Source organism: Nuphar pumila, chromosome 3, assembly GCF_984573655.1.
Source record: "Nuphar pumila chromosome 3, dmNupPumi1.hap1.1, whole genome shotgun sequence".
In the NCBI taxonomy this organism is placed as follows: domain Eukaryota; kingdom Viridiplantae; phylum Streptophyta; class Magnoliopsida; order Nymphaeales; family Nymphaeaceae; genus Nuphar; species Nuphar pumila.
The window spans coordinates 121,365,086-121,378,529 of record NC_143251.1 but is presented as its reverse complement, the minus strand read 5'-3'; the positions used below and the strand labels follow the sequence as shown (position 1 = coordinate 121,378,529).

The following is a 13,444-nucleotide window of genomic DNA, read 5'->3' as shown; positions in this document are numbered from 1 at the left end:
GCACGCAGGAGCCCCCTTACCTCCGAGCTACCCTCGACGCCTCCCGCCTCTCTCCTACCTCTTCTTTCCCCCTCGTCTTCTTCTTGCTGTCGCCGGCACACCCGGACCGACACTGCCCCGCTTAGGTACACTACCTGCTCCCTATTCACTCTCCTTCTCAGTTGATTTATAGGGAAAACAATGCCCTCAAGATTACAAATGCAAGTTGAAATAAGACTATTGCGATAACTATTTGAAGAAATATTCCCAAGTGGAGTTAACTGTGTCAAGAGTGATCTTAACTTTTGAAGATCTAAATCTTATCGCCTTGCCTGGCCTTTATTATTTTTGATTGCTAATGTGGCTTTTTACTTGCAGGGAAACTCTCGAGATACTCTATTATTGAGAGAGGGCCTCTTGAGAGGAGTCTTTAAGTTATTAAGTTTGAAGGTTCGTTTTCAAGAACCTCTTGAAATAAATCTTCTAGTTAATTAATTTGAATAATCTGGGCATAGCATTCATGTTTTTATGAATTGCAAAGGATACTACAAAACCATGTCCAATTGGCCTTTAATTTCAACATGTTTTTCTTGTTTTCTTTCCATTTTTGTTAGCATTCATTGGTATTTCAAGCAGGGAATTTGGCATTTTGCGTGACAGCTATATACATTTAATTATATAGGAAGGTTTGCTGCTAAACCAGCAAAATGTCAAGCTTTTTCCTGCTGCAGTATTTTCACTTTGTGCGGGTCATGAGCTGTTCCTATCCCCTTTTCACAGACAGTTGAATATCTATATGGATCATAGTGACTGTATTTTCGTGGATGACTGGATGCAGGTATTTGTCCATTGACTCATAGTCTGCTGCTTTAACCTTTCTATTGTTTGTACCTTGGATATCAGTTGAACTAATGATTATTTTGAATCGTCTTTTATTGTAGCAAGTGGAACAAGAGCAAGAATGTATCAATGAGCTAAGCTCTCTAGAATGCTCTGTGGATGTTCTAGCTGAACTTAAGCTGAGCACTTCTAATGAGGTGATGCAATTTTAGCTTGTCTTTATGTTACCTGATATTTTTAAGGTTCTTGTGCTTGTGGCATGACAAAACTTGTTTTCAACAGGTGCTCATTGGTTGTCAGAGTTCAAATTTACATCTTCCTATTTCTGTTAGGCAGCCACTCCTAGAGGAGATGGAGGATTCCCTTCTCATGACTCTCAACATAAATCATGAGATTCAGGACTTGTCGCCGTCGGACCTTTTCTTGTTATGCACACTCTTATCAAATATTGGCTATGGGTCACTGATCGTGGGGTCTGACCCCTTTTCTAATCCAGTAGATTCATGTATATGCTTAAATGTTTTTTTAGAGGAAAATATTAAATTTCCAACAGTTATTAGATATCCTGATTCATGAATTACCTGTGAATGGACATTATGTAATTTAGGGAGTGAATCTTACCAACATTGTTCCATATGAGGTATGATAGAAGCTGATTGAGTTTCATCTGTTAAGCATCTTATGCCTATTTTAATGATGTGAGAAAGTTCTTGTTGGACATGCTTGTAAGACAGTCCTTAGTAAGTAGTACCAGCAATGATCTGGATCTTGCTCTAATATCCTATAGCTCAAGTATGGGATAAAAGGACAAATTACTCACACTTACTCGAGTACATGAAAAAGCAACATTGAACACCAAGGTGTTTAACAATTTATAGTTGCAATCTAATTCTTTTCTTGCATTTTTGTATCGGAAAAAAAATTGTGCATAGTTTGTATTTACATGATAGAATGCATGCTAGGTTTTTGCGAATAATTTTTGTATTTTTTCTATACTCTTTTCTTGCATTTTTTCCTTATATTCCTTTTGTTGGGGCTATTTGTTAAGAGATATTTTTTCTTTATTCCTTTTGTCTATTCCATATTTGTCAAATGGCTAGACTAGCTAGCTGTTTGAGATTGCTAGCATATGACTAGTTTAACTAGCTGTTAGACCACCTCTAATGGCTACTACATGCTAAAAGCCCCATTGTAAATAATCTTCTTTTCAAAGCAATTGCTAATGTTTTTTAGAATATTTGAACAAAAAACATTTATTTTTCAATTCTGGTTCTTTGTCTGGTAATTCGTGCCAATTCATGACATTCATTCGATCAATTACACACACAACAATCATTTTATGAAAGAACCAAAAGCGAAAAATGCCTTTATAGGATTCAGGAAAAACAGGCAAAGAACCACATGTAAAGTAAGAATGTAAACCTTGTGATGACAAGTACCATGTGTTTAGTTATTTAGTAATTAAATAAAATCTTGATTCCATTTTTGTGTTAATGCTTGCTTTGCAGCTCACAGTTTTGGGCTTTTCCTCCTACTTATACTGACTATGGTTTATTGCTCATTTTTCCCCTATTAAGGGACTGTAGTCCTGAAACATGATTCACTTGAGAATCATGCATCTTCTGGGCTTTGGTATGTACTATATCAGTATGGTAATTTTTGCAATAATATGCTGCATTGATTCTTGGAAAGCAACATATCTCTTTAATGATCGGTTGGATGTACATGACTAGAGGACTTCGATTGTTTTAAGCGCCCTTTTTTTCTTTTCTTGTTTATTTAGCTAATTCATGTTTACCATTTGCTCTTTTTCTTTCCCTCCATTGGCAGACAGGGTGGGAAATCATGTTTCATTGAAGATATGCTTAAGCATCTACTGAAGTTGTTATCACGAGCCTTTTCAATTATTGAGACAAGTTGCCATCAGAATGGTACCAATTCAGTCTCTGGTACCCTCCTCGATCTAACATGTTCAACTGTGGCTACTCTCAGAAATTTGTGTTCCTCTCCGCTTCTTGTCATTTTGAAGGAGGACAATTCATGTAGTAAAGAATACCTGAACAGTGTTGAGTCTCTTGCCAAGATGATTTTGCTTGGGCTGAATAAGATTTTTGAGGAGTTCTCTATGTTTACGAACAGTGAAGAATCTGAAGAATATATGTCAGAGTTCATTCGCTCCTCTTCAACTTACTCGCAAAATTATTCCAGTCAAATGCGAATTGTTGACATAGAGTTGGATGCTGATAATGATTCCAAGGATAAGGACATGGTTGCTGCAAATTCAACATGTTTAGGCAGATTTTCTTATTTTGAGCAATGGAAGGTCGACATGGTGTCACTTATGTCAAACTTCTTCCTGGTTTTGCCTGAGCTTACATGGGATATCATGTCCAATATTTTGAAAATAGAAACTGATTCAAAGGTACCATCATGTTTCTCAGTTTCTTATACATCTCAACAACAATATTTGTTGGCCCTGCACCTGGTGTGTGGCATTAATTGTTTATCATCATTATTACTTTTCAGGCATGGATGATGAATTGCATAGATATTTGTCAGATACTACTGTTTTAAGATTATTTGATGAAATGTTGCTTGTCTACAATTTAATTAGTTTTGAATCTTTTGATACTTGCAATATGGGAAGTCATTTCCAAGAAGGTATTTAAGATTAATGTTCTATCACAACTTAGCCTTCCTCCAATCAGTTTCAGCATCCCTTTCTTCAATCTTTTGTAAGGATACAGTGGTTTGTAAACAATCATTGTTGCCGTATTTAAATGTTTATTAATGAAACTTTGTTTGATTAGAAGGTTCGTGAGAAGGTACTTTACCATCTTTGCAAGGCTTTTTCTTGCTTCCCAACCAGATCCCCAGCAGACATGGTAAGTTGATTCATTGCAAATATGAAATAAATTTTTTCTGCATTAACCATGTCACAATTTTACTAATGGTCTTTCCACAATTCCAAATTCTTTAGGTAGAGTTGATAAATGACTCATTGGATGTATCTGAGGGTCTGGAACTTGAATCTGCTAGTTGTTTGACTGCCATCCATGCATTGTTGGAGTCCATGCTATCTTTATCCTGTCATCAATTGAAAGAAAATTCTTTTCATCATGAGATGAGAAAGTCATCAGAGCAGGTATTTGGTAGGATCCATATAATATTTTGGAGCTGAAATTGCCTCCAGTTTTCTTGTTAATAATTGGTGAGCTTTTCATAGTTTGTGCTGCCTTGCTACAAATATGTTCTCGATTAGACGACTTTCTTTTTTGTTGCATCATTTGCATCTATTTTTTCTTTGATAGATGTTAGCATATTAAATAGTAGCATGTCAGAAAACGGAATAGGTCATCTTTCTCAAAGCCATTAGTCTCTCTGTAGTCAAACAGGCAACCTGGCAAATTGGAACATCTTAGTAGCATCATGCTCAGTTATGGTTTACTTCACACCAATTGCGATATTGTTTTTTTGCAGTTTTTTTTTTAAATTCTCTTTGTGAATCTTGCCTGCACACATTAACACACACATAAAGGTTTAGATGCTGTTATCCAAGACAAAGCACTAGCTTGAAATTTTTAAGTCTAATTTTTGTGTTGCATGTTGGTGTCTTCAAGACACATTTATGCTATTTTATCTTCTGCTTGTTATGCAACATAATTACATCTCTAGCTGTTTGAGCCTAAGATATGCTGAATGATGCATTCAAGAACAGGGAATCACATTGCATTGTCGTTGGCCTAGCTCTTCAAATGTCGGTTATGGGATTTGGCTAGTAAACTTTGTATTCAGATCTTCAACTATACAGGATTTGAAATATCTTGTTTTGTTCGGACTACAGAAAACAGTGAGTTGATCTATTATTGCCTTCATTTTGTTGAGATAGCAACATTACAATTCCAAAAACGAAGGCAATATGTTGGATGGGTTCATGCATGAGACATAGTTATGCAACTCTTTTTGTCAGATTTCTCATTGACTGAGGAAGTCAGGTGGAGTAGGTTCACTACCATCAGGGCCGTTGTCTCCATCAGTCTCTAAAAGAATGATATGTTTTGTTTCTTCTTGCCGATAGCATTGGTAGAATTTCAATGTAGTTCTTGAAGAAAGATGTAATGATGGCTCGGGCAAAGGAAAAAAACGTGGAGAAAAATAAGTGCAAAGATGAAGAAAAAGAACTGCAAATGAAAGAAATCACATCCAGCAAGGAGATTAGTAACGGGCATTAGGCGGAGCATGATCAATAGAGAAGTTAAGGAATCAACTAGCAAGCCTTCCCTCATTTTCCTTATCTTCCCACCTTTGTTGGAGCATTAAGAGGATGTCCCAGCAGATCAGTCAGTTTACTCGAGTGCTGCAGGCATAGTCTTTGGGGTCATGCTTGGCTGTTCTTTTTTAACTTTTTTGTTTTTTTTCCCGCTTTGAAGATGTTGATTGACATTGTTCTATTCTTTCCTGACTTTAAAGAGAAAAAGAAAGTGAGAAAGGGGACAAAAAGAACTCGGACAGATAAGGAAAGGAAAGAAGATACAGGAAACAAAAGAAGAAATATTAGATTCGAAGGGGAAGAAAATGTAAGGAAAATAAATGGATTTATAAAGAGTAAAGGAAACTTAGAAAATAATACATTAATGGAGAGAAGATTAATGATATGGAACTTAGAGAAGCATATATCTAAGATCAATATGTTACCTCAATGGAAGCGGCTACTTTGGCACTGGGACAGTTTCGAGAGTTCAACATGAACCAACAATGAAGGCCAAGAGAAGACAAGGAGACAACATATGGGGCTGAAAACACATGATTCCCAATATAGGAAATCATACCTCTTGCTTTTCTTTTATATTAAGCTTTGGATAAGTTACATACTAAGTCACATGGGTGCGGGGGTGTGGCACTTTCAAAAACCTAGGATGCGGGGGTGCGGCAGGGAAAAAATGTAAATATATATATATATATATATATATATATATATAATTTTGAAGTTTTAACAATTAACATTGTCATAATATCATTCATCATGCATACAATATATCAACCTATCGATCAAATAAGTAAAGCAGAAAAGAACTAAATTACATACCAAAAGTAATGGATTTTAATAATTTTTTTCTTCATCATCAAATGCATCATTAGAAGGAAGACTGGGCTCAGATAAATCCATGTTTGTCATGTTGAAATCATGGTCTCCTTCGAAGTCACACTTTTCTGAGTTTACATCCCCAAATTTGGATGTTTTTTGTCTGCGTTACAAACCCAATTTGAAAATGTTAAATAGAATAAAAGTATATTTAAATGAAAAATTAAAAAATAAACAATCAAATAACTAAGAGAGCAAATTAGTACCTGTATTCATTATTAGTTCCCAAAAGTAGTCGAAGATTTGAATCAACATATACTCAATCCTCTGCACGCTTGCTTGTGAGTTTGTTTATCTTCATGTTGTGGATTTGAGAATATGTGTTCCAATTTCTTTTACAACAAGATGAACTAGCAGGTTGCGATAGCAATCGTAATGCAAGATATTAGAGAATAGGTGTTTCTGATCCAAATGTTGACCACCATGTGATAGGATTTATATTATCATCCTCTCTCGCGAATAATGCTGGTCCATATAATCTCGAAGATGAAAATTTTTCAAACTCTTGTGTGACTTGATTTAGAAAATATGCTTCAAGAAAAAGTCTTATGATACACATATTTCTATGTCTTGATAGCTCTGGGTCTAGATTTAGAGGGACACGACCAATACCACCTGCTTTTCACTTTTTTGCATAATATTTTGGATTAAGAGAATGTGCCATGCAATGCAAATGAGTGTTGGTCTTATCCCATCTTCTGACTAAAATTGAATGAATATGGTTAAAAAATTCTGAATCATCTAATGCAGGATTTTTTTCTTCATGCTTGAAAACAACATCTTGTATTTTTTCAATCATATTATCCCACATTTCATAAACTCTGTGAAGCATGTGCTCATCCTTATCAACTTCTCTCAACATTTCCCAAATAGGTTGGGTAAATTAAAGAAAGTATACTACTTTGTCCCAAAACTCATCATCAACAATGAATTTCTTAATTTCTTAAGCCTTGTCATCATCATCAACACGATAGAATATCCAATTTTCATCAGTCACTATGCTAACCAAAACATCCTTCACTTTTTTAATCCTCTTCACCATCACAATGATGGACACAAAACGTGTTTCTACGACCTTCAACAATTTCAAGTCAGAATGCCTATTAAATATAGCATTAGCACAATGGCGGTTAACAACAAAATTTCTAATGATTTTGACATTTCTTTTTAAATCTTCAATCCATGAACATAAAACATATGCTTGTGAATTTTCTTCTTCTTTGGGGTTGCATATGCTCTTTAGGGCCATATTTAAGCCGTTGCTATACATGAAGTCCAAAAAATATGAGGGTAGTCACTCTCCAAACTCAACGCTGCACTTTTACAAACTGGAGCGTTGTCTGTAATAATTTGTACAATATTCTTATCACCTATTTCTTTTATGACTTCTATAAACAACCCCTTCAAATACTCTGCATTTTTATATTCTCTAGATGCGTCAACTGCTTTCAAGAATACTGGACCACTAAGCGAAGAAACAATGAAATTGATCAGTGGACACCTTTGAATATCTGTCTATCCATCAGACACAATAGAAACTTCATTTTGCTCCCATGAATATTTATTAATCTCCAACAACCTCTCCACATTTGCGAGTGAACTAGAATAAAAATATCTCCCAACTTTTCTGTCCAATTCTTTTCTTCTATATGTATTGAATGCTGCTTGTATCGTTCCTCTACCTCCTACATTGACTTTTTTTTTCAACATCTTCTTGGTGGCTTGAAAATGGCACACTAACTGCACAAGAATCAGTCATTGTCTTTCTCTTCTCATATTCTTCCCCTGCAGGGGGGCTCCGCCCCTCCATTGTCGACACAAGAAGAGAGAGAGAGGGAGCTAGAGGGTACCTGCGACGAGGGAGAGGAGGTGCCGTCGGGAGGACTCGAGCTGAGTTGCGCGGGAGAGGAGATTAGGGCAAATTTTTTGCCCTAATCCTCATTTTTCATCAATTTTTTTTAACGTCCAAAACATTGGACCAAAATGACCCTGGGTGCGTTGATTGCACCCAGGGTCGTGTTGACCGCACCCAGTGCCACACCCGCGTCGTGTCGACGCAGGTGCGACACCTACTTTGTCGAGTCCCTGTGACTTAGGTTATATACCGGAAATTCCCCCATTTACATATGATACAAATAATACTAAGGAGGGGCATTTAGGTCAAGAAGAAAAATGTAATAATAAACAACACGTCCCAACATGGTGTCTAACGGATCTGGATCTCCAGCCTCACGTAATAGCCTCCCTCAAGTTGAGCATGAGTATCAACCTTGGACAACTTGCTTCTTAAGTACCAAAATCTGTTTCGTGAGGCCTTTGGTAAATAAGTCAGCTACTTGCTCTTCAGCTCGTACATATCTTGTCTCTATCTCTTGATCCTCCACTTTCTGACGAATGAAGTGTTGATCAATTTCAATATGTTTTGTCTTCCCATCCTGTATAGGATTTATTGAAATATTGATAGCCCCTTGATTGTCACATAACAATAGTGATTTGGGAACAACTTCTCCCAAATCATATAACATGTGTCTGATCCAAGTCACTTCTGCAGTAACAACAACCATAGAATGATATTCTGCTTCCATACTTGACCTTGCTACAACCTTCTGCTTTCTACTACTCCATGAGACAAAATTCCTTTCAATAAAAACACAGTATCCAGAAACATATCTTCTTTCATCAGGATCACCAGCCCAATCAACATTTGAATATGCCTTGACCATCATCATATCTTCATATCACGTTCTTTTTTGTAAAACAAACCATCTCGTGAGTACCCTTTAAATATCTCAGGATTCTCTTTACAACCTCCATGTCTGACAGCCTAGGTTAATGCATAAATTGTGACACCTGATTGACAACAAATACAATGTCCGGACGAGTGAATGTAAGATATTGTAACATTCCAACTACACTTCTGAACTCTATTGGGTCTTGATATAATTCTCCTTCACTAGCACCCAATCTTTGATGGATAGGAACAAGTGTTGCAACTGGTTTGCATTCCTTCATCCCTGTTTTATTAAGGAGATCCATCATGTATTTATGCTATGTAAGGATGAGGGAATCATCCTTTCGATCTACTTCTATACCAAGAAAATATCTCAACAGACCAAGATCCTTTATCTTAAAATGTTTATTTAAGAAAACTTTCATCTTCTTAATGTGTTCATCATGGCTACTAGTAACAATTATATCAACATAGATAAAAAGTAAACTAATAAAATTGTTACCTTTATAAATGAAGAGTGAATGGTCTAGAGGGGAATAAATAAAACCGTATCTTTGAATTACAATAGAAAAACTTTCAAACCAAGATATCGAAGCTTGCTTCAACCCATAAATGACTCTTTAATTTACAAACATAAGCCTTTAGATCATCCTCATTATACCGTGGTGGCTGCTTCATTTAACCTTCTTCCTTAAGATGCCCATGCAAAAATGCATTCTTCATATCCAATTAACTTAATTTCCATCCATGATGTACTACTAAGGATAAAATGATCCAAATGGTACCTATTTTAACAACAGGACTAAAAGTTTCTTCAGAATCATGTCCATACTCCTGTGTAAACCCTTTTGCTACCAACCTGACTTTGTATCTCTCAATGGTGGTCTGTATTTTATTTTATACACCCATTTCGAGCCAACTACATTTTTATTAGGTGGTCTTTTCACTATCTCCCAAGTCTGACACTCATATAAAGCCACAATCTCTTCATTCATGACTTCTATCCACCTATTTGATTGCACTGCATGCTGAAACGTTTTGGGTTCTTGCTGCATCTCAATCTGAGTGAGAAATCATTGAAAATCTATGATGAATTTTTCACAACTTATCCATCTTTCAATTGGATGTCTCACCTTATTTGACCTTCTCAGTGGCTCGAGTTGACTCCCTTGATCTGACCGTGGCTGTTGGTCACTCGAGATTGGCTGCTGTTGACTCTGATTGCGTTTTGTGTACACACACCCTTCTTTAAATCTGCCTGAAATTATTGGTACATTGTCAAAATAAATAACCTTTGTAGTCATCAGTATATCTAACAAAGCAATAAATATAAGTCTTATAACTCATTATAATTTGGATGCTTCTCGAATAACATAAAATAATGAGAGTTATTCTGCAAGAGTTTCATGGGCAATGGATTTATGATGTGAACAACTGTGTGAAACGCCTCGGTCCATAGTTTTATAAAAATCTTATCAACAGAAGCAACCGTGGCTGATTCATTTTCCATAGGGATCAAGATCGTACTCTCCTTCATATCTTTGAAAGAAAATGTTGGGCCTCGAAGCATTCGGTTGAAAATCTGCTATCGGATAATCAACTCTTGTTGAAGCTTTTGGTTGGGGTCTTTATCAGTGAGCCTATTGAAAGCACACCAAAAACTTCAGATTTATGTTTTAAGAAGAATATCCAAGAGTAACGAGAATAATCACAATGAATGAAATATAATATTCACTACAAGAAAACGAAAAGTGGAGATCGTCCCTATACATCAGAATGAATAATTTCAAATGGTCTTGAAGCCCTTTTATTATATGAATTGAATGGAAGTACATGACTTTTGCAAACTTGACAACTAGAACATAGACTATCACTAGACTCTTAGCTCGGGCATTCAAGGGATCTTCTTTGAAGATGTATATGTTGCCACATATTTCTTCTTTAGTGAAAGCCTTTCTCGTTTGAAGATCCTCAACATACACAAGAGATGAAATAAATTCAATATAGGAATTGGTGATGCAACTTTTCGAGAAAGTATTTTAAAAGATATTTTCAATAAAGTTTGTTTGTGCAAACCGTACATCAAATCTTAAATTCCGGTTTACACAAGTGCTGAAGTCCGGGTCGAACATAGGGAATGTGTTTAAAAAGACTTTTGTACCTCACACAAAACAATCTTTACTATCTGAAATGAAAAGCAAATAAAATGTGCTACCCTCTGCGGAGGGTTAAAAAATAAAAAGACCTTATTACAATCCAACTTAAAATAAATGGCCCTTTGGCCCACAAAAAGAGAAAATAAAGAAAGGGAAAAATCTGCAGGCTTCTCTTCTCCTCGCGATCTAGCCTTCTTCTTGCTTGGATGCTACATCTGAATCTTCAGGCTTAATGGCCCCTTTCTCAAGGGCACGTTCCTGAGAGGATCTTTGGAGGGCCCTTCACACAAGAGAACTTACCCGCAAAACCTGAAAAAGACAAAAACAAAACACAACACAAAAGCAGAGAACTATTCCAAAAAAATGTTAGTTGTAACAAGAACAAACTCAACTGAATTTAACAAACTAACTAACTTGCAACAAACTAATAAATTCAAGATTCTAACTGACAGTAAAACAAACAAAACAAACTCCAACTAAATGAATATGCAATTCTAAACTTAACTGACTATAAGAAAATGTAATTCAATCTACCTACTTAATGACATGAAATAATAAAAAAATCTGATCTAAGCTACTACTGAAAATAAAAAAAGTAAAACATATTTAACTACTAACGATGCAATTGTTCCCTTGTGACTTACAGTGTAAAGTTGCGTCTAGAGTCTGTTTTGCTTTTGTTGAGTCTGATGTAAGCTGCCCGGTTCAGGTGAATCAATACCCCGAAGGGGCATCCTGAATACTTGAACTGTAATAGCCGGCGAGCAAATTTGTGAATGAATCAAATGCGTTGAGCTTTCTTTTGTTCACCCTCGTGATTGCTTCTTGTGATTGCAATTATTCTCTCTCTATTCTCTCTTGCTCTCTTGCATTCTGATTACAAGCTTTTGCGACTGGCAAGCGAGCGACAAGTAGGCTTGCGACGGTGAGGAAGGACCGTCGCGCTGCGCTGGCCTATTGAAGGAAATAGGCCTGTGACAACAATACTAAATCAACTAATTAACTACACTAGAATTCAAACTATTCTAAAACAATGCAACATTTTTTAAATGATTAACACTATAAAGAATTAGAATGTGCTAACTAACTGACGCAGGAAATATTTGATCAGTGCAGGCTTGGAAGTCGGTCAACGTGATCTCGCTGAATCGCTGGAACTCACACATGCGTGACCTAAAAGGAAAATCTGCTAGAAAAAACTTGATCAACGCACGCTATGATGCAGTCTATGCTGACCTGGGTATTTCGCAAATGCTGCTAACCCGCAGACTCAACATATCAGGCTACTGGGCTATCCAGTCTACTACCAAAAAATAAACAGCAGACCCTGGGCTCGGTTGTCAGCAAATCTAAAGCTTTGATCAAATAGGACAAACCGAGTAGGTTCAACCTGATTGATCCGACAGAGCAAATCAGGTTGGGTCTGGTGCCTGTTAACGCAGATTGGTAGTCCACTTATACGGGACAGGTCAATGGCTAATATTTGACAGACTTGATCAGGTCTGGTCCGATCAACGGCCAAAACTGATTAGCGCCTATGCTGCTGACAGATCTGAGACTGGATAGGTCTCAGCCGGGTTGCTCTAGCCGATGTGCAGATCAGTCTGCCTGCTACCGGCAACAGACTTGATCAGATCTGATCAAGTGATCAGATCGGCCAATCAAAAATCTAACAAGCAGCCTGCACGATATATTTTTTTCTTTTCTATTTAATCAAACTGAAAGCAAACTACCTATACTAAAAGAAATTTAATTAAGCAGGGACTTCTATTATGCATCAAACAGAAAAAAATAAAAACAAAGAAAACTAATGCATGCAATACTACGCAAAGAGAAAAGTGAGAAGAGGAGTACCTGATGGTCTGCCTCCGATGGATGGGTTGAGATAAAGAGCGGTATTCCACGTTGACTGCACGTGGCTTTGCCCTCCGATTAGAGAAGAAAAAGAAGCCGGTGACGAGAAGGGAAGAAGGAAGAAGAAGAAGGGAAAAAGTAAGAACGGAAGAGAGAGGTAGAGAGCCAAGGTGAGAGAGAGAGAGAGAGAGAGAGAGAGAGAGAGAGAGAGAGAGAGAGAGAGAGAGAGAGAGACGCCCCCTCCTCTCTAACTTATTCTTTTTATTGACCTAATTTAGGGTTAGTGGGGTTTTAAATAAAATCTCTAAAAAAAGTCTCTAATCTTTTCATAAATTCAAAAAGACTATGTTTTCAAAAACTATTTAAAAAAATGTTATTAAAAATTAATTTTACAAAAACACTCAATTAGATTCACTTTATTTAATATTTTTCCTTTTTGAAAAATAAAAAATGCTCTGCCAAAATCGATGAAAGACTTGGCAACACATTGGACAACTGAATGGGATGAGATTTAGACAGAGGAATGAGAATATTTTCAGAGTGTGTGATGGGATGACATCTACCATCTCAAGTAACAATGTTATTTTTATTAGAATAAGGAATTCATTTAGAGAATTTACCTGCAACACCTGTGACATGACTGACAACCCCTGAATCCACATACCAAACACCCTGATCATTTTGTTTAAAACTCATCCCACAAAGTGCACCCAAAAGAAGTTCTTTGTTAGGATCATTTTG

At 36.5% G+C, this 13,444-nt stretch overlaps 1 protein-coding gene across 8 annotated transcripts in view; it reads left to right on the top strand.

Annotated features, from left to right (window-relative positions):
* The window catches only part of ATM (Serine/Threonine-kinase ATM-like protein), a 308,602-nt gene that overhangs the window by 18,148 nt on the left and 277,010 nt on the right, over nucleotides 1-13,444 (top strand). For 7 of the 8 annotated variants that reach the window (XM_089999875.1, XM_089999877.1, XM_089999876.1 and 4 more), the window contains 7 exons: nucleotides 358-429; nucleotides 662-817; nucleotides 921-1,016; nucleotides 1,102-1,292; nucleotides 2,650-3,241; nucleotides 3,630-3,704; nucleotides 3,800-3,964. In XM_089999875.1, coding sequence (XP_089856001.1) covers nucleotides 358-429; nucleotides 662-817; nucleotides 921-1,016; nucleotides 1,102-1,292; nucleotides 2,650-3,241; nucleotides 3,630-3,704; nucleotides 3,800-3,964 — 1,347 coding nt within the window. The remainder of the gene's footprint in view (nucleotides 1-357; nucleotides 430-661; nucleotides 818-920; nucleotides 1,017-1,101; nucleotides 1,293-2,649; nucleotides 3,242-3,629; nucleotides 3,705-3,799; nucleotides 3,965-13,444) is intronic. The other variant, XM_089999874.1, reaches the window with a different exon arrangement.